The sequence below is a fragment of the Helicoverpa armigera genome, chromosome 2 (assembly GCF_030705265.1).
Source record: "Helicoverpa armigera isolate CAAS_96S chromosome 2, ASM3070526v1, whole genome shotgun sequence".
NCBI lineage: Eukaryota > Metazoa > Arthropoda > Insecta > Lepidoptera > Noctuidae > Helicoverpa > Helicoverpa armigera.
Window position 1 is genome coordinate 2,215,819 of NC_087121.1, and position 21,538 is coordinate 2,237,356.

Genomic DNA, 21,538 nt, shown 5'->3' on the forward strand with positions numbered 1-21,538 from the left:
CAATGTCATTTTTCGATCCATTTAGATCACCGTAGAAAAAGGTTAATTCCTAACCTAAAAGGGGAACAGAATTCTGAATTTTCGTGATAAAAAGCCCATATAATAACAATCATGAACGGCATCAGGATTATGAAGGGCCTTCAGTGGCGTTCTTTTTCACGATGGTAAGAAAACAAACAAATAGTATTGTATTTTTCACCTCAATTTCAGTAAAAGATTATCAAGCTTCTGTGTCCCAAATCATTTTATGCTTGAGATTTTTACGTAATTTTCTATTAAATTCATCTAAAAATGTGAAGCACTAAAGTCTAATATGATCGAATTATTTATTTCAGTGCCATTCTTCGCCAAGAAGTAGCCCAAGCAGCTCCTTCTCTAACCATTCCGGTGCCAGAAGGCGTAGACAAGCCAGTTTCACCGAAAATTGAAAAGATTGTCTCTGAAATCACAACCTTAAACCTCCTTGAAGTATCAGAGCTTAGTCAAGTATTGAAGAAGAGATTGAATCTTCCTGATGCCCCTGTAATGCCTATGGGGGGCTTTGCTATGGCTGCCCCGGCTGCTCAGGATGAAGAAGAAGCTACCCCTAAAGCTGTGAAGACTAGCTTCACTGTAAGTATATTGATAGACTAGAATTGATAGGCCTTCAAATACAATACTAATAGGCAAGATTCTCAAGGACTTGCCGCTAAATAGAACCTTATTTCACTGTAATGTAACCTCTTTTTCTTAATTAATTTTCCAGGTCAAACTCACCAAGTTTGATGACAAACAGAAAGTGGCCCTTATCAAAGAGGTCAAGAGTCTTCTAGAAGGATTCAACCTGGTGCAAGCTAAGAAGTTTGTTGAAAGCGTTCCTACAGTTGTGAAGGCTGATGTGTCTAAAGACGAGGCAGAGAAACTGAAAGAAGCCCTGACCAAGGTCGGAGGCATCATAGAAATAGAATAGACAAGTTTTTATGTTAGGTTAAGGCTTTAGTGTGTAAATTACTTAGAAAATTACCAAAATAAAAAAAGATAATGCATTTCATTATGTCTTTTCAATCAGTCTATAAAAGTCATTGAAGTACAGATTATTAAAGACCACTTAGATTTAAACTAGGTATTTGAGGCACGTGCATTTGGAGAGGCCTATGTCCAGCAGTGGACTGCGATAGGCTGATGATGATGATGATGATGATGATTTGAGGCACATAAAGTTGGAGCTAATCAAGTTACTCCTCACTCAAAATATAAATAAGTATTATTTACAGGCTAATAGTGTAAAGTTATGGAGCCTCTGGCAGATCTTGCATACTTATACACTCTTTTCTTCTTTTTATGTACTTCCCCTATATGTATACTCCCTTATGTACTCACTCTAAAAACATTACTAGGTACTCCTTTTTAATTACCTTTATGTACTCTCCCTCTATAGGTGGGGTGGGTACTAGTTTTAGTACTTATGTATTACCCCTATCTGCTTATATACTACGCCTATGTCTTTCCATTTACTACCCTTAAGTACTCTAATCTTGGTACATATGGAGTTGGAGTAGTCCTCTAGGTAGGTATACTCCCTATTTACCTACTTCTTTATGTACTCTTCACATGCTTGCCCTCTGTATTTCCATAAATGCTATTTACCTCTCTGTACCTGCCAAGAAGTAACATAATTTTCAAGCATATCATAAGCATTTTTTTATTGGCCTCAAAAAAATTAATATTTCAACTTTTACCGGAGTGCCTGTCGCTATCTTGTAAGCAAAGTTCATCAACCTAGCTCATGTCACGGTCGCATGCTAATAGTTTACTGTCAGGCGCTTAAAAGTTTCATTTAATAATGTCAGATAATAAATATAATATTTACTATAGGTAAATAATAATGAATATACCATAATTTCGTATCCATTTTATTTACGACAAGATATCTTAGATAAGTAGATAACAAATCTATGAAGTGTCTATTATAACAAGTATTTTACGTTCTTAATTGAATCCACACCTAATACAAAAAATGATCCTGTACCTGGTGGTTGTAAAGTCAAATTAGAAAAAGGCATGCACTTGACAGATGTAGGTAAGTAAACACAGAAGGCCTTGATTGATTGTGACGATGTAAAAATAAATAATACATGAACCTACACATTATTGAGGTAGATTTATTAATCTCCTAATACATTCTACAAATGATTCCACACAGAGACGTTCTGCGACTGTCACGTTAAGGACGCACACAGTGAAAACGTGATTACCACAATTATGTATTACGTATTTTCGTTTTTGGCCTTGCAGGACTGAACTCGAGAAACAAGTTATTTGTTTCCTAGTCCGCGCTTAGCTGTCAAGTAGCATCGATGGGTATTATTAGAAGTTAAGGTAATAAAAACATACAGTGATAAACTTAAATAATTTTAGAGTTTTTGAGATTTTATCGGGCGTATATTTTGTGTAGAACGACGAATCATTGAAAGTGACGTGTGTTTATATACATGGGCACGTTATCAAATCTACAGACAGGTTGATAAAAATGTAATCGTGGGGTGAAATACAGTGTCAGTTATCATTAGCAAGCAGAAGATGGAAGTGAGTAACCACTTGAAAAAGTTCAAATTACTGTTGGACTATGTGTTTGAAGGCAAAGTTGTGTTGAATGAGAATACGACAGAGAAGTTGTTAAAGTTTTTAGAAGACCGCAGTGATAACAGTGAGTACCTGTGTTAGTGATGTTGTGTTGTTTTGTATTAAAGGTAGGGCGCATACACATTACACTGCAGCGACTTAACCCGTACACTTGATAGGAATTCCATATTGAATTTAGGGGGCTAGTGCAAGTTGAATTTAGGAGATACCGCTGCAGACGCGGTGTAATATGTAGGTATAAACGCATTTATGCAAACTTTATCCGTGTTAGTACCTGATGCAACAAAGTAATCGGTATAACTAGTTATGGCCATAAAAACATAGTCATATAAAGAAACATCCAGGTCTTAATTTAAGTATTCCATAATTTTGTTAGGTAAAGTAAAAAACACACCAACCAAAGTAATTTTAAACAAGTGACGAGGAACCTATAAGAAAAATAGATGTTTTTATTTTGAAGAACCTAACACTTAATTATCCACTGTCTGCACCTACTCAAAACAAACAACCACATACACCTGGATATGGTAGATATACAGTGACAGCCTTTTATCGTCCCACTGCTGGGCACAGGCCTCCTATCACATGGAGAAGGATTGAGCATTAATCACCACGCTAGCTCAATGCGGGTTGGTGATTTCAGACTTAATAGTCCAGGGTTTCCTCAAGATATATCTAAACAGAATAAGGAAAATATCATCTTACATTTAGTAAAGCTGGTGTAACAAGGAAGTAGGTACAGGATATGATTTCAGGTTCATTTATCAGGACTTCATTAGTGTAATTTCTGGTGCGGTATGTGATGCAACACTCAGTCTTCCTTCCAAGTTTTCAGTCTTATAACAAAGCGCAGTTTATTTAACACAGGTGTTTTAAATGGTTCTAGGATTAGGATTTATGTTTAGGTACTTAAACCATTTTTATTAAGACTAGCGGTTTCCCGCCGTTTCACCCGCTTGAGGGGGAGAGGGGGGGGAACTTTATCCTAAATGTAAATCCACAAGAAAAAGAGCCGGCAGTACCTACCGAAATGAAAGAGCCAAATAAGAAATAAACGTCTTAAATTTGCCTACCCACGTCAATTTGGCTACACAAAAATGGAGCTACAAAACAATGTCATAACAACCATCACTAAGGAACACCAACATTCGGAATAATAAGTAGTTTACCTATTTGTTTAATAATAACAACAAATGGGATAAAAAAACGGTTCATCTATCTTTACATTTTCCTCTTAGTAAACTCCTCTATTTTGTTAATTCTTATTTCTGCTATCCTACTCACTCTCATTGGGTGTTTCACAGTTGTGAGTCAAGCAATCTACCAATAAGCTTCTCACAAACTGAACTTTGGACTGATCATGAACTTTATACCAGAGTCTCCAAGAAATAACTTAAATATCATCGTACAAGGCACTGTCGACGATCTTTGAATACACCTTTCTCACGCCAGTCACACGCCGTTGATGCTACGCCATTCTTTAAAGCTGGTTAATAATCACGTCTTTATAGTCAAAATGTACAGTCAAAACACCTTGCACAGTTCTCATCAAATATCTCTACCCATGTAAAGTTAGGTAAAGCTATTCAATGATTCGCATATGCGTAAAAGTGTTTTGTTGAAATATTTTGATCATTTGAAGGAAAACATCTTGAGTAAACCTGGACTATAAAGTCTGAAATCACCAACCCGCATTGAGCAAGCGTGGTGATTAACGCTCAATCCTTCTCCGTGTGAGAGGAGGCCTGTGTCCAGCAGTGGGACTTATCGTCCCACTGCTGGACACAAAGGCTGTAAAACAATTTTGATCATTGCGCAGTCTCTTTAACGTGAACAGGAACTAAAAATCTAGAAGCTAATCTAGCTATTGGGATTAGGATAACAATTATCTACGTTATATTTATCATACCAAAATAAAATAATAAACAAAAAAAAATACATTGATTGACAATATGCGGAAAGTAAAAGTGATTAAATGATCAATAAGAACTTTCTAGGTCAGTTTTATCGATCAAAGATCTTCTAATGGCATAACGTGCATTAATGGTTGAGAACACGTTTCTATATAAACTACCATATTAATTAAATAATAGTCCTGTAATTACTGAAATGGTTGTGTTAATAATATAAAGTATATTTAGCTGCATGCTTCTTTTTCGGAATCCGTTTCAACGAGTCTTAGTTCCATTAGATAACTATTCCTAACAGTAAAATTTTCCATCTTGCAGGTCCTGGCAAAAGACTTCTGGAAACGCCAAGCTTCTCCGATGTTATATTTGAATCGCTAGAAAAAATAACAAATGCATCGACTTCAGTCCGACTCTTCCTTGTCGAAGTCACATCATTACTTTTCAAAAATGAGTTACAGTTTATCAAAATGCAAAATTCACATGTCTCGCAAGGCAATCAAGGTTCATCTATCAAATATTGCATTCTACATAACTTGAGTTCTAATATTCAAAGCCGAGCATTGCATTTGGCTTGTATAAAGTTAGCAACGGTGCACTTGACACATTGCTCTGGAGTTAAATTACTTTTAGAACATAGAGTATGGCGGTACATATTGTACCCAAGCATCTATCAGGTGTCTATCCCGATTGCAAAAGCGGCATACAAGTTCGTATCGCTGCTGGTTATAGAGTTAAACAAGTATGAAAAGGAGGAACAATTAATGGAAGTGTTGGAGTACGTGGTGGAACCCATCCTCACGAGTGATTACAACACGGTAGAAGTTATAGATCTAGAAACTGAGAAAGTTCTAGTAGACAAGGTAATTGCACACATGAATGCGCTATTGCAAATTTTAATAGACTTGCAAGATGTAGAAGTGAACCATGCGGTACGAATATTAAAGAACCATTTTTTTTTCGAACGCGCACTTTTTTATATAATGAGAGTAACGAGATTGTCACACATGATCAGCTTGATACATGACATAGGATTTAGATTTCTTTTGGCCACTCACAGACATTTGTTATTCAGTGGAAAAATAGACGAATTTTGTAATGAAACAGTCGTTTACTACCGTAACAGTATTTTGCGAAGCATTAAAAAATGGGACATACCGTCACTCATAGACTTCTCAAGGAAGAGTGTAATATTCTGGTCCAACTTCGAAAAGACTTATAAAGACCAGCTACCATTCCCGCTTACATTTGAAAGAAATGGATTCAAATTATATTTGTCGGATCAATTGATGGTGTTCTTAATAGAGCCCCTGCTAATTTATTCGTTAGCTCACAAGGCTGGTCGTACTCAAGCTGAAAGGGATGAATTTATGGATAACGTCCTCACAAATATCGGAAAAAAATTAACAGAACATCTCTTCGTTGCTGGCTACGCATTCAAGCCACTCTTAGAATCTGGCAACACGACAGAAATCGCAATTCTATCCATTAGAGAACTATTAAGTCTGAAGGGTCACTTAAACGCAACACAAGCTGGTCTGTATTTCCAAGGTCTGTTCCATATTCTGGATATTTACATACTGTCGGACGGGTCAGGTGGACTGGTCCTGGAGGAGAACCCTATCAAGTCCCCGAATGACGTGCGGTTGCTGTCTCTCGTGTTGGACGCGTTACGCATGTTGCTCAAGGAACATAACATTTCTTGGTACGAGAACGTCGAAATAGTCAGTCTACAGGAAGGACTCATGAATTTGTTGAAGCAAAATATTTTGGAAACCAAGGTAAGCACATAGATTTAATAGATTGAGAAACATTATAGATTCCTTATTGAAATATGATGCAACCTGCTCATAGAAGACCAAAAGATCAGTCTATTCGGTTTATGTTGGATATCGCAGTATATCTTACGACCAATAACCAAAAACCCGCATTCTATTTCAGCAAATAGTGCAAGTATTGGACTTGATAGATCTTTGCGTGAAGAAGTTCCTGTGTCCAAATATGACGTTGTTAGTGGAAATCCGTCAGGAGAGCACCTTGACGGTCATAGGCGAGGTCATGAGGACGTACATGCACCATGAGGACTGGGAAGTCAGGGACTCTGCCCTCAACCTGCTGTTAACCTGCACAGACATATCTTTTATCAGTGAGTACCTCGTTACTTATTTATATATTTATTTATTTACTAATAAATCATCAGACGATCTTCCATTATCATCACCTGTGTGTTTTATATTAATCTTCCTTCTATCTATACTTGATTAGACGATTCACGATGATACGATTTGAAATTCGGGTATAACTGGTCCGATTAAAAAAATCTTCTCAAGAAAGAACATACATAGGCTTCTTTTACTCCGGGTGGGCATTGTTGTTCCCATGGGACGAGGGTGGAACTGATTGCGGAAGCTGGTTGTATATAGGCTTATAGACTACCTAGCGTGTACGGACTACATTGGTTTCAACTTGACGCAGTCAACTTCATCTTGTAGCCTTTCCTTGCATAATAGTTCTTCTAGATTCTAAAGTCACATCACAGCCGAAAGCCGCAGCTTAGCCGAAATAGAAGGTACCTACTCTTCAAAACTGTGATTTGTCTGAGAAACTCTCGGTTCCTAAGAAAACATTTTCCAAAAACAGGTTTAGTCTGTCCTAATGACTATTGCATCATTTGAGAACGACCTAATCATTGACTAGAGCAAGATATTTATCAGTTTTCAAGAAACAACATGTTACACCAATCAATTAGCATTGCCTTGCTTCTTGATAACCGACCTACAGTTTTGTGTTTCTATTATTTTGTATTGATCGACTACAGTCTACTTCTATTAAATATTTAGGCAAACACTAATGATAGGGTAATAACCTCATCCAAGGGAATCTACAAATGAATTGACTTTTTGTCAAGGATAAAACTCGGCAGACGGTGTCTAATTTATTATTTACAATTTTGACAAAAGATCGATATAGACTAAATCAATCATACTTACCTACTTAAACTACTACTACTTACTATCCTACTACTAAAACTTATCCAGGCATTTTTTGAAAACCAAGTCCCTGTTATTCGTCGTCATCGTCACCCTATCGCGTCGCCGTTTTTACGTCGCTGGTTTACAATCTCAAAGGGTTTATCGTTTATCTATTCAATTTCCCTTAAAAATAATAAGTATAATGTGTAAACAAAGGTGTCCGCCATATGTTTTTATTGCTAGCTTATTTCACAATCAATTTATTCCTATTTCGGTTCGCTCTTAAGTAGACACAAATATTGCAAATATGCTGCGTCATGCTCACACGACAACACAAAATGAGTCACGACTACGAAATTATGATGTGTGCTATCTTCATTACATAAAGCTGAAAAAATATAAAGCAAGTTCGAACGTGTTTACAGTGATGAAATGAAAATTAGAATAAAATTACACGTTAGACAAGAAAGATGTCTACTGCCCACAGTAGACGTAATGAGCGTCAAGGCGTGACTGATCTCCGGTTACGGGCGACAGACTAGGGTTGTGGAGGATGGTGGCGTAATGTTACTCGTGTTTCTTAAGCTGGGTACTCACTTAGAAGTGTAGCACGTAACGTATCAGATACGGTATCAACCTGCAAGTGGGTACGGCTCGTCCACGATCCTCACGAGCACACTGCGAGCCGCCTTTGTGTTAGCAGTGAAACCGCCAATCGGCGGGTCACTGCGAGCTTACAGCGCTCCACGCGCGAGCGGCTCGCAGCGGGCTCGTGCCTACGTACTCACTTGATACCGTATCTGATACGTTACGTGCTACACTGCTAAGTGAGTACCCAGCTTTGGAGTTGCTGCGGCCGCTGGGTAGTGGCACATAACCGCAAAGGGCGACGGGGCCCACCCCACCTTCCCATCTATCTAGCTTCAGCGGAATTCGTTATTTTGATTTTAGGTCACAACCTAAGGGTTTTCAAATACAAAAAAAAATGAAAGGAAATCCCCGGAGGACACGAGGATTATCCCCTTTCAAGAAAAAAACATAACACATTAAGTATGTGTAACCTACCTTAATGAAACCAATAGAGAAAAATATTCACTCAGAAGTCAGAACTTTGTTGTACGTTATCGAAGAAAATACATAGTCATGCTTACTCTCATATAAAGGTACTTATGACCTATGGCAAAACCAATAACCAATACGGCTCCAATAAATTGATTGCGTGATGACGAAATTCCACCACTTCAGAGATCACATTTTCTCGTTGGTTGGTTCTGTTGTCTCTCAAAACAGTTCAGCCCGTGCACAAAGTGGCTTCAGCCTTTTTATATGGATTGAATAAGTTTATCTATTATCAAATTACGTAAATATAAGCCGTACAAGGCTCTCCCATGGTACCTACCGAAGTTAGAAATTACATATGTGTACACCTGAACTATAATGTTTATCTTCGAAAAAGTTTTTTTTTATTTTCATCCCTGTTAATTTGACTGACATACAATTAGTAGGTAAATCTAATTTAAGTATTTATTTTTAGGTGTTTCTCTATCAACTGTTATTTCGTACCTATGTATTTGTAGGTATAGGTAAACAACACCTGTGATTCTTTCATTTATTTTTATTTTATAGAAGCAAGAAAAAAAAAGATTCGGTCCAGTAACGACTCAGAGTGTGGTCAAACGAGTTAAAAAAGTACCAAAAAATAATTACCTATCCAGACTTACAAAAACGCTTTTGACGTCAACATCCATGCGCTTACGCACGCTCGAGAGGTTACCTTACTATTTTTAACTTGATCGTTTATTTATTTATCATTTTTATAGTTATTTTTTAATTAAACAAAAACTATCTACCTGTTAAACACGTTTAGGTACGCGCGTTCTGAGGGAACTACTATTGTCTCTTTCTACTTTCCTTTAAATCGCTTTCTGACCTAACTTTCGTATTTATAACAAGAGTAAATAATAAATAACTTGTTGCATTTTCGTCATAATCACTAACAATTTGGGTAAATATTATTTGTGACTTCATCATTAACATACGGCTCCATAATTCACATTTAGTTGTAACTAGGACCTAGGACATAACAAAAATACAATATCACTAGTATAGGTACGTCAGTGACATATAATATACTAGCGACCAGCCCCGGCTTCGCACGGGATAGCAGTATTTCCCCACTATTTAATGGATGATATTATTCATGCAAACCTTCCTCTACAATCACTCTTCCTAATTACAAAAAAACCGCATCAAAATCCGTTGCGTAGTTTTAAAAGGTTTAAGGCATACCTACATAGGGAGGGATATAGGGACAGAGAAAGCGACTTTGTTTTATACTATGTAGTGATACATCTTGGACTCCACGTGGTCCCAGGTTATCCCCCAAAGCAATAGCTTCTCAAATCAATAACCTATTTTTTTCAACCTTTCAGAATACATACCTCTTCAAAAGGTGATCAGTGAGAACAGGCTGATGATCTTTGCTGCGAAGGCGGCGCTCACAGATCCACAGTATTACTCGCAGAGCACCGGTCTCAGGTGCCTGGCTGCTGCCACCAAGATCGACAGCATATGGAAAGAAGTCCTGATCGACAATCCTCATATCTATGTAAGTTTTGGAAGAAAATATTTTTTTGGCAAAAAAGGAGATGTTAATCTAGTAGTCGATTCGTGTTTCCAAAGTGTAATAGGTACCTCTTCAAATCATGTAACCACTTCTACGGAAATCTTAAAATTTATACCACCCCTCAAAAGTAGCTCTACCGCTAACTATAGTTAAAATTATTTATTTTGCTTTTGGAAAATTCACATTGAAAATTACAATTAACTATCCGAATCTAGAACTAAGAGCTCCCAAAATGCTTTTGATTTACCAGAGAACAATTTCTAATATATAAAACTTACAATTTCAGTTGCAACTCGTCTACGTACTAAGGCACCATCCAGAAGGAATGGTTCGGAAAGAAGCAGCGAAAGTTTTAACCAAGGTCTACGTGAACCAGAAAAATTCTCCGACCTTCCAAACTACTTTATACGAAGTGATGATGGCCGCTGCATTAGACGACCTGCATTGGGAGGTGCAGTTGGCAGCACTGCGGTTTTGGAGACACGCGATATGCAGCCAACTCACGTACAGAGGAATGATCGATGGAAAGTTTCCCTCCGTCACCTTCTCAAAGGCCAAAAGGAAGATAATAACACTAAATGACGAAGAAATTTTACGGCAACTAACCTCAATCATGAACGATCTGTCGTCCATAGGTTGTTTAACAGTACTCTACGAATGCATGAATGAGATTAACAACATTGAGATTATAGAACAAGCTTTCTCTATGGCAACTGAACTGATACAAATATTAGATAAATATAAATTCAGAAATGTAACAGATTTAGCGATAACGTACCCACAAGAATCCAAGCATGAAAGTAATGAACAAGAAATGGCTATGGACTTGACTGTGGCAGATAATACGGCCATAAGAGACAAAGTTATAGACAGCATATTGAACACGGATCAAAGTGAGCTCATAATCGATCTACATGACAGGTATATTCAAACAAAGTCAGATGAAATGGATGAAGATTACAAATTGTTCATTTCAACTAGAGAAAAAATACATCCGAACAAATTTCTAGAAGCATTCAAAGGAACTGATTACCGCTCATTAATTAAGGACAAAAGGAAATGGAATTCTGAAGTTTATAGTTTAGATGTATTACTTGATGAAATTTTAGACATTTAAGTTTTAGATTTAGCATTACCTTTCAAATGATCTTTTTAATATCGATATGTATTATTTAAGTAATTATTTAGTTAGTAGGTATGATTTGAATAAAATAAAAATCAAATGATTATAAAGAAAATATAATCTCAAGCTTACGAACTGTAACATTGCCTTTTTATTAGACTTAATGTAAATATTTATAAAGTACTTAACACTAGTAACAATCTAACGAGTTAGCTTCCGTATTAACTTCATATATGCCAAGAACATCATCGAGGAGCGAAGATAAGCTCCTGATGCCATCGTCCCATTTTGATTTTTCTTCAATAATTTGTTTGAAATCTGTATCCTTAACGTAATTAACGAATAAATAAGGCGACGCGAATCTCAATAGTTTTACCTTTGGCTTTAGAGGAGGCGGTGTCTGGGTGGCTTGCAATGTCATATACTTTTCGTATATATTAGCCAGAAGGTTTACATCATCTGCGTTGAGTATGTCCTCGATCACATTGTCAGAGGTCTGCCCATCTATCATATCTACACTATCGTCGGTGGCTTCGGGTTCCTCTTTGATGTGAACTAAAAGTTCATTTACGCTAGTGATGTCTCCCTCTTTCGGCGTTATAAAGTCAGGAACATTGTGCCTTTTAAGAATATCGTATAATTCCTGCGCGATACTTAGCGCCGCATCCATTATACCTACTTCTGTTTGTTCGTGAAGTAATGTAACAAAAACGGTAAGACATCCAATGGAAGCAAGTTCTTCAAGAATTTTAATCAGTCTCTTCTGTATTTCTGTCTCGTTTAACGTGACGATCTTTCTAGTTTCTCTAGAAAATGTAACTGGTGGAAAGTTGCCATCTAGCATACCTTGTCCGGAGAGCAGAGAGTAGTAGACGCACTTCCAGAACTTCAATGCACTGATCTGAACCTCCCAGTGGAAGTCGGTGAGAGCGGAGGAGACCATGTGCTCGTATAGCGTCTGCTTGAAAGCGGGCGTCATCTTGATGTTCTGGTATAAGTCGCAGAGCACGTTGCAAGCTTCTTTCCTCACAATTCCCTCTTCGTTATGACGCAGAATATAAAGCAGCCGTTCCTGTGGGAATAAAAAGGCACAGTTTGAAAATGTATTTCTAACTGCAAGTTTGGGTCTAAAACCAATAATATCTAAGTTCTAACGAACCTGCATATCAGGAAACTCGGCAATTAGCTGATCCCAAATGACATTGATTCTGCTGGCTGCGCCGATGCACTTGAGGGCCGACACCTGTACGTAAGACTCATAGTCGTTGAAGGCTATCGTCGCTGCTAAGTTTATCAGATTATTCTCTAAGATTTGCTTCTGGAATGACGGGAACTCTGCAAATAGAAGGGAACATTTCAATAAAAGTCCAACATACTATGTAGTAAAGTTTTTTGTGATACTACGTACTTATGTATGCTATTTCAGTACAAAGTTGTAATAATTCCAACGCCGTGTCGCGAACCTCCCAATGGCGATCCTGCATCTTCAAATATATACTTTTGCCGAGGTCGTGTAGCGCGGTGCCCGGTTTCGAATCCATAAGAAGCGTTAAGTTTGGCTGCAGGAACTTCTTAACTGTCAACGCAATCACTTTTAGGGATACTACCACGAACTGAAAAAAAATTGCATTAAAAACCAAAAATATTAAAAACATATGTTTTTTTACTGTTTCAAACTCTACAACACCTAAATAGGTACATTATTTTACTCACCTTGCAACTTAGATTAGGTCTGTCCAAGTTGGTCAAAACAACATTATACAAACATAGGATTTCGCAACTCTCTTGCCAGTGAATGTTACGGTTTGCCACCAAAGACAGAACGTTATCCATAACGTACGTCATCACAAGGTTTTTCTCTTCGCCATCTTCGAAATTCTCATCCAATTTGGGATCTCCATATTCGTCTATCGGATTGTACTCGTACAAAACGTAAAACAGGGCTTGAAAAGCCAGATTAGCCTGCTCTTCGTTCAGATGTTCCTTCAGATGAATGAGTTTTTTAACACATTGTAAAATAACTGACAACGTGTCTAGTTCTCCTGTCAAATCCCTCATCGCAAATGCGGCTTTTGCTGTATATTCACAGGAAAGATTCAGCAGTTTATATATATAATCGTGAATATTTATATCAGTCAGCACCGATTGCGGCTTGCCGTACGTAACGAAAACCAATACTGGTACTAAAAACACAAACAACATTTGGTTCCTCATTTTTATTCTTGTCTGATCTGTTTGTTCTTCCCACATAGTAGCCTCTTTATCTTTGAACATCGAGTTCCATATTATATTACAAGAAGAACAAAAATCTAGGACCAACGTGGCGCTGCGACGTTGAATGAATGCTTGAATAACGTTAAAATTGAAAGCTGCTACTTCTAGAAAATCTTCATTACTGTAAAGTACTCCAGGCAACATAGGTTTTGCAACGAAAACTTTTGCAATTGTAAGCCAAAATATTAATTTCAAAATTGCCAATAACATGTCATCCGTGCGGATCCGCTCGCTTGCTATGTATAAATACGAATTGATTTTGTATTCCTTGATAAGCATGTTCATAAGCATAGTTGCATTCTCAATGCGACCTTCTTTCCCTACCACTGCTAGAAGTGTTTGAACAGTAGGTTCTATGGCAGCGCATATTTCTTCCTCTTCTTGACTGTTTAGACTCTGTACATTAATAAAATCGTATCTACTGATTGGTTCTAGTAATTGGTTGATAATTATTCTGATATTAGCGTCGTCTTCCAGATCATTAAGTTTCCAAAGAAAGTCTGCCATGAATTTATATATTTGCCGCACAACAAATACTGTTGTTCTCTCGTAGCATAAGCTAAGTATTTCTTTCCATACACCTGTTTCTATAAGCCAAGCTACTCCTGAACTGTGTGAGACGATAGATAAGGCGACTTCTATGTAAGCTACACGTATGCTTGGGTTTACATTTGGTTCACAGATTTTTTTAAACCCTGCCCGCAATCTGTCTCCTTGTTTGGCAAATATTTTAGCAAAATTTAACTCTTTCTGCACCACCATAGCGAGTACCTTCGTGATGAACACTTTGACGGAGTTGTGTGCATTGTCAGTGTGGTCCAATGCTTCACTAATCAGATCAGATATCAAAGGTGCTTTATTTAGATGTACTACCTCTGAAAATAAAAACGTTTCGCATCAGTATCAAATTGTACAGATATAATTATGATGTGGTTAATCGTATGAAAGGGGACTGCTGCAGAATCATGATTTATCGCGTCCAAATCGCGATTTTTGCAATTCATTGTACAAACGATGTTATCGTTACCCGTTATTGATAATACTATAGCGGATTCAATAAAATCGTCGTTACGTAATGTAAAACTATATTTGCCTTGACTTTTATCAAAAGTACGCTGTTGGGGTTAATGTAAGCTACAAGATATATCATCGTGTCATGACTTTTGGATGTAGGTACAAGAATTTCGCGACGGTTGTAAGACAAACTAAAATTGTCAAGTCATTGCCGGTCGGGTTCAACTCGCGTCTGGTTATGTACTTATGTGTGATCTGCGTGACTGCCGTGAATCATGCTGCGTATATGAATAATTATGATTTGAGTGTTATCGCTATCGTTAACAGAGATGGATAACAGGAGATTCTATTCTGTAATCAATGACCATTTAACATTTATGTCAACTGTCAGCTATCAACGGGTGCAAAAGTGGGCAGCTGAATATTTTTATGTATGTATGTTAGGGTGTCCCAAAAAAATCAAAATCATTTGTCTTTTACGCATACCCTCCTATTTTTTTCCTTTTGGTCCAAAACTATTATAAATAAAATTTTATGGTGGTAGGACCACGGTAACCCGTGCCGACTTACATTTGAATGTATGTCATACTTGCTCTCTAAGACTAACGCGATCTAACTCGTGGATGTGCTTGTGATTTCTTGTTATTTAGTGATCGAATCATTGTTTTCAAACAGCCAACATGTCAGTAGACTTACGCAGTTATAAAAAGGGTATATTTTTAATTAGGGGACCTAAAGCATCAAATGACGGGCTCAAACTTCCGTCTAATGGACAAGTTCTGGCAGTTTCATTGTACAACTAGCGACCCGCTCCGGCTTCGCACGGAATAACAGTATTTCTCCACTATTTAATGTTTGTTATTATACATGTAAACCTTCCTCTTTAATCACTCTATCTATTAGAGAAAACCGCATGAAAATCGGTTGCGTAGTTTTGAAGAATTAGGTAAGCTTACAACGGGACACGGGGACAGAAAAAGCGACTTTGTTGTATAGGTACTATGTAGTGATATTCGGGAAATTAATTTAATTGTGAATGAAAACGTAAATCTTACTATTCGCGAATGCATTTTCTACTGGGAAAAGGCGCGTATTCCAACTAAATCTTTGCCTAATTGTGTGACGAAACTCGTCACCTTGTATCAAGTTTGGAGGGACAAAAGACACAAGACGTTTTTCAGCAACGCCATCACGACTTTTTCAGCAACTTAGATATGTAATTTGTTTGATTTTGATTAATAAGATAAATCATCATGTCCCGAGCCTTTTCCCAACTATGTTGGGGTCGGCTTCCAGTCTTGCCGGATTCAGCTGAGTACTAGAGTTTTACAAGGAGCGACTGCCTATCTGACTTCTCAACCCAGTTACCCAGCAACCCAATACCCCTTTGATAAGATTAGTGTCCGACTTATTGGCTTCCGACTACCCGAAAGGACTGTCCAAGATGTTAAATGACAGCCAGGAGAGCAGCCGGCTTACAGTTAGCGCGAGTTACAGAAAGCACGCGCTTCAGAGGTGCAAAGAGGAAATAACTCTTGAAAAACGATTGGATGTATCGTTTTTCAGGGGTTATTTTGTCTTTGGTTTTTTTTTTCAAAAGAAGATCTTTACGGTATGTTGTATGACAAAATCACCTCTAACTTCATTTCAGTAAAAAGCGAGTTCTTTGATCGATCGCCTTAAAATTAATGACAGTTTTCTACATGATTGTGTCCTACCTTCTAGTCAAGTAATGCTTCGTATCAAGAAGCCAAAGTTTCAGCACTGAGAGTTAGTGAACGATGTGGCCGAAAGATCGGTGAAGTTCACGCAAGACTTTTATTGATTAATCACAGTAGATGAGGAACAAAAACGATTATTGTTAGGTACCGTCCTAGAACATCGGAAAATTTATCCGGACTGTAAAAAAAAAATACTTTAAAATGAAAATTTTAACAATAATATTAATTTTCAATGTAAATGAGAAGATAAAACATTATTTGGATGTATTCAAGGTTTATTTTTAGTAATAATAATTAAGATCTAAATTTTTCCATGGTAAGTCAGTACAAATTTTCATGTGAAACTTTGGCATTAAGTCGGCACGGGTTACCACTGTCTGATCGAGATAATATTTATTATAGAAGATAATGAGGTCAAACCGAAAAAAATTAGAGGGTATGCGTATTTGAATTCGAGAAAAAAAAAATCCCCCTTATGTCTTGGGACACCCTAATGTATGTAGTTGATGGGTTCGCAGGGTTTGGATGATAAATGCGAATGAAATTAACTGCACTGCGATTACACTTTTAATATTATTGACGTCAACACAGATTAGGTACCTCCATATATCAATGTTACCTACTAATTACGCCAAGCGAGGTAAACTTAAGCCCTAATTGCTCTTCTAAAGCAGTCACTGAAGAAATCAGATTTGAGATCTTTGTTTCGATAAAACATTACAAAGGTTCAAAGTCTAAAATGTTATCGTGACCGTATGATGAGGGTCATTTTATGTAAAAAAAACCGGCCAAGTGCGAGTCGGACTCGTGCACGAAGGGTTCCGTAAATTACAGTTAAATCAACCTATCTCAAAAACTATAAGAGATACTTTGATCAAACCAAAAATCGTTGAAAGAGTTAATTAGCATGCATCACCTCTATTTTTTTTAGAATTTTATACCCCGTAGTTATAAAAATAGAGGGGGGGGGACATACTTTTTACGACTTTGAGAGCTGATATCTCAAAAACCGTTCACTTTAAGAAAAATGTTTTTTAGAAAACTTTATATCATTTTAAAAGACCTTTCCATTGATACCCCACACGGGTATGTACATCGAAAAAAAAAATTTCATCCCTCAGTTACATGTATGGGGGGCCCCACCCCCAATTCTTTTTTTTACTATTTAGTGTCATATTTTTGTAGCGGTTCATACAACACATATTCCCATCAAATTTCATCACTGTAGTACTTATAGTTTCCGAGTAAATCGGCTGTGACAGACGGACAGACGGACAGACGGACATGACGAAACTATAAGGGTTCCGTTTTTGCCATTTTGGCTACGGAACCCTAAAAAAATATAGTCTGTCTTCTCGTCTCGTTTTACGGAGAACTTTATATTAAGAAAAAGTTTTTTTTTCGTTATGGTTACCGCCTGAAACATCTTCAGGAGCAGTTCCTTAAAGAGATGTAGTATCATATAGATTAGTCTTTTTTTCGATCCATTGATAATACGGTAAGGATAAATTGAGATTAAAATTGGAAGTAAACAACCTGGTTTGATATTAATAACTTTGTAAAGCTCAAGGCCCATCACTAGTAGAGTGAAGGGACTAAATAAAAACTTTGGTATTCATTTTTTATAGGTGATCAGAGATGAGTTTGTTACTCTCCAAAAAAATATTTAATAATGAATAATGCTGCTCTGAAAAGCAGCCAAAGCAGCGGTCAGAAACTAGCGAAACTAAACGAGAACGATACCACATCGGCGCCATTCGATTTCGCAAGTCACAAGACGAACTTTGTGAAGCAATATTTGCTTTAATATTTTTTGTATGATATGATATCTTATCAGGCATTGTGGCTGTTACGAAGACCTTTTACACTTAGTCATAACTCATGAAGGCATTACACAGCACTTTCTGATTCGGATGGTTTTAGGTGTTCGGTGACAAAAAATAGATTAGATTCTGGGACCTAGAATTTACTAAATAGCATGACTTAGTAGATACATAGGTACAAGCGGACTTTGAAATTGATACAGTCATAACTCCTGTGTTGTGAATTTAAAAACTAGTCCTGTATTTGTTGTTAGTTTGCTAGACCACATTTGCTAGATTCCTCATTAACTAGATTTTGAACATGCTCGATTATTTAAGTAAGTATGCTATTTTGAACATTACACTAGAACTATGAACATTGCACAACAAAATAAAATAAGCTGTCCTTATTAATCATCAGGGACTGGTTTCTATCAGGACTTCAAGTCCAGTTACATTTAACACCTGTTTGCTAATCATTAAAACGTATGAGTTTTTACATTAGGAACAAAATCGATAGCTTCATCATTCTAATAGGTGAGTAACATAACATTTACATAAAATAGGTAGAGATAAAGTCCTTTAGCGAAACACAGGCTCGGCTTTTATAACGTTATAAGTTTTTTTCGGGAATAAAAAATGGAAAACTTCGTAATGATATGGACCTCTCCAGTAGACCGTAGTGTGTATGGCAGGCATAAAAGGTGCATAGCGCTGCGACGGCGAATCTCAAACCTGGCCATCAATAAGAATGCCAACTCTACCGTGCCGAGAATGCTTGATCAGCAAGAAAATTGTTTTACCAGACCAAAACTCTTATGAATTATTTTGCGTGACTGCATAGGCTGTTCATTTTGATAGCAAATTGAGAATAAGTGGTACGTAGGTACGACCAAGGGTGAGTTTTTGCATAGAAAACCCTTTATAGCTTAAACCTTCTAGGAAAGCATCATATTGTTTATTATGGTAATTAGGGCAAAGCAAGAAATTGTTTTTATTTTCTAATGAATAAGCAAAACAATTAACCTAGTACTGGTCAGGCTGGAGTTTCCCTGACAGTACTAAATCATATTCTTCTAAATCATGTTCATTATCACATTACTTAGCCATTTTATTAGTCCATAATTAAATAATATTGTTTTAGCCAATGAATGAACATGAATGAGTGGCACACTCTTCAAACATTAATACAGTATTGATAGAACCATAAGTAAGTACGGAACAGTGCAGTGTTCATTAATCAAAATATTCTATATTGTCTCGCTTCATTGAGATTATATCGTATTTCTTAGTGTGTAAAGACCACATGTATTTATAACTTTGATTTTTCTGTAATCAAGCCATAGATCATAATTATAAGGGCAATCATAATTATACACAGCCTAACCTTCTTTGAGACGGACAGAAAAAACATCAGAATGTTGTAATACTCGTGGAATATAATTCTAATGATTTTATACTATACAGGTAATTATGTTGGACTTTGGAGATGAAGAGATTAAAGATGTGAAACCTGCTTCTTCGATTTATGTATATTGGTCTCAGAAATGTCATGAAAGTGCAATATGGTTTTAACTAAAACCTCTTTTGCCTCTTTTGTCAATACACAGTCTACCTATGCCTACATCTACATACATCTACGCTAATGCATTATGTGATTTATCAAACAAAACATATTCTCATTCAAGAAACTGAATATTTGAGCTGCAAAAATTCATAAAAAAAATGTTGTGACAAAAACCGAACATCTATTCTACAAAGAACATATATTTTTACTGTTGCAGCATAACTTAAAACTGATATGTCATGCTAAGAACCATCTCTACTTTAACTAGTGAGGGAAACTGTTTGTATAACACATTTTAATATAGAATTTGTTATACTAACTATTGAATAGTCAGCATTGAATCTAGTATAATGAATTGTAAGAATGATTAAGCAACTTAAGTCACAAAATTCTATATAAAAAATTCTAAGTTACAGATTAACAGTCTACAGGACAATATCAGTTGCAATAAGAGAAACACTAACATTCAATGTGAGATTTCAGACTGTAAACTTATACAAACTGCCAGACATGCATGATCGCTTGGCGATTCCAGGCAGGAACCAATGAATGGCTGGACAATTGAAGGCCTTATGGTGAAATAAACACACATTAGCTTAGCAGGTAGTCGGCTGGCCAAGTGATGTGTGAGTGGAGGCGTTACATTATTTTATCTATATTAACTTTAAACATGCAACTTAGTTTGAACGACACTTTAACAATATTTAGCCCTACTTAAATAATATGTCCTACCCACATTGTCACAACACCAAATAAAATTAACAAAAGGGTAAAACTGTGATGTGATGAGACTTACGTAGTCATCACACGTACCTACTATTCAAGAAAAGAACTTTAGTATGTTGTTACAGGGCACATAAACATAGTTCAGTATTATAAAGCAGATAGGTTGGTTCATACCTACATCAAACCTTTAAGGACAATATGTGAAAGAAGACACACATATAAAAGGCTTAAGGAAAATCATTAAAACAATACACAGATACTACATTCTGCTTTTGTTTGTTCCAACTATTTAAGATATACTACTTAAGTAAACAACATGTTTATTGCATAATGAATTATAATTTTATCTCTGTCTGCAGCATGGTTATCAAAGCAACTTATATTTAACTATAGGTACTAAGTTTATTTACTTATAGGGAGATAATGCTTACCAGGATCGGCGCAGTTCGATAGTTTGGTGATAAGCGAATCAGCGTAATAGTTATCGAGAACATAGTTCGGCTCCGTAAGTCTGTCGAACAACAACTTCATCTTATTTTGTAACTTAAGGCACAACATTTTTCCCGTTGTTTCACTGCAGTTAACATCAAGAAAAACACTTTACAGTGCAGAACTTTTCGTCAGGCACTTGGAAATCTCGACAAATGGTCAGCTATAATAACATAACCATTAACCTGACTCCGCCTGACTCAAATACAACAAACATCACCTTGAATTAAATTGACAGAAAAGTGACACTGACATGACGGTAAAGGGATTGACAATAGGTTGACATTTCAGTGAATAAATTGTTTTTCAAGCAACAATATTAAGTAGTATGTTTGTAATTAATGTAATTATAGAATAATGTTGATTCTCATTATTCTTATTTTAATGTTAAATTCAATGTGTAAATCTGAACTATGCCTGTGACTATTTAAATTGACAATATATTATCTGTGTGTGAATAACACAGATAAAATTAAAACCATAACGTTTCTTCGTTATTTGATAACGGTTTCTAAGTTACATTAACAGTTAATTCAGCTACAGTTACATGTTTTTTCTTTTTCATTTTAAATAATAAAAATAATGGGGTATAAATGATTTGAGAGATAAATCAAACTAAATCGTAATATAACAAATTCCCTAAATGAAACTGGAAATAACGCTTTTGCCATTCACCGTGCGATCCGCCTCGTGTA

The 21,538-nt window shown here is 36.5% G+C and overlaps 3 protein-coding genes across 4 annotated transcripts; 2 read left to right on the forward strand and 1 right to left on the reverse strand.

The window, feature by feature from the left end:
• On the forward strand, nt 1-1,030 carry LOC110372042 (uncharacterized). Its single transcript, XM_021328555.3, has 3 exons — nt 1-164; nt 336-612; nt 746-1,030. Exons 1-3 carry the CDS (start codon nt 112-114, stop codon nt 947-949), a joined length of 534 nt encoding a protein of 177 aa, XP_021184230.3. The 5' UTR covers nt 1-111; the 3' UTR covers nt 950-1,030.
• Nucleotides 1,031-2,203: 1,173 nt separating this feature from the next.
• Nucleotides 2,204-11,391, forward strand: LOC110372089 (uncharacterized). The gene is made up of 5 exons (XM_021328620.3): nt 2,204-2,686; nt 4,851-6,310; nt 6,471-6,675; nt 9,934-10,109; nt 10,414-11,391. Exons 1-5 carry the CDS (start codon nt 2,560-2,562, stop codon nt 11,242-11,244), a joined length of 2,799 nt encoding a protein of 932 aa, XP_021184295.3. The 5' UTR covers nt 2,204-2,559; the 3' UTR covers nt 11,245-11,391.
• LOC110372088 (uncharacterized) lies at nt 11,351-21,092 on the reverse strand. Of its 2 annotated transcripts, none has more exons than XM_021328619.3 (5): nt 20,786-21,092; nt 12,964-14,399; nt 12,659-12,863; nt 12,410-12,585; nt 11,351-12,322 (listed from the first exon to the last, which is right to left on the reverse strand). In XM_021328619.3, exons 1-5 carry the CDS (start codon nt 20,910-20,912, stop codon nt 11,441-11,443), a joined length of 2,826 nt encoding a protein of 941 aa, XP_021184294.1. In that variant the 5' UTR covers nt 20,913-21,092; the 3' UTR covers nt 11,351-11,440. The 2 variants fall into 2 exon arrangements, with proteins under 2 accessions (XP_021184294.1, XP_063893503.1); XM_064037433.1 differs by lacking the exon at nt 20,786-21,092 and adding an exon at nt 20,529-20,657.
• Between the last annotated feature and the right edge of the window lie 446 nt (nt 21,093-21,538).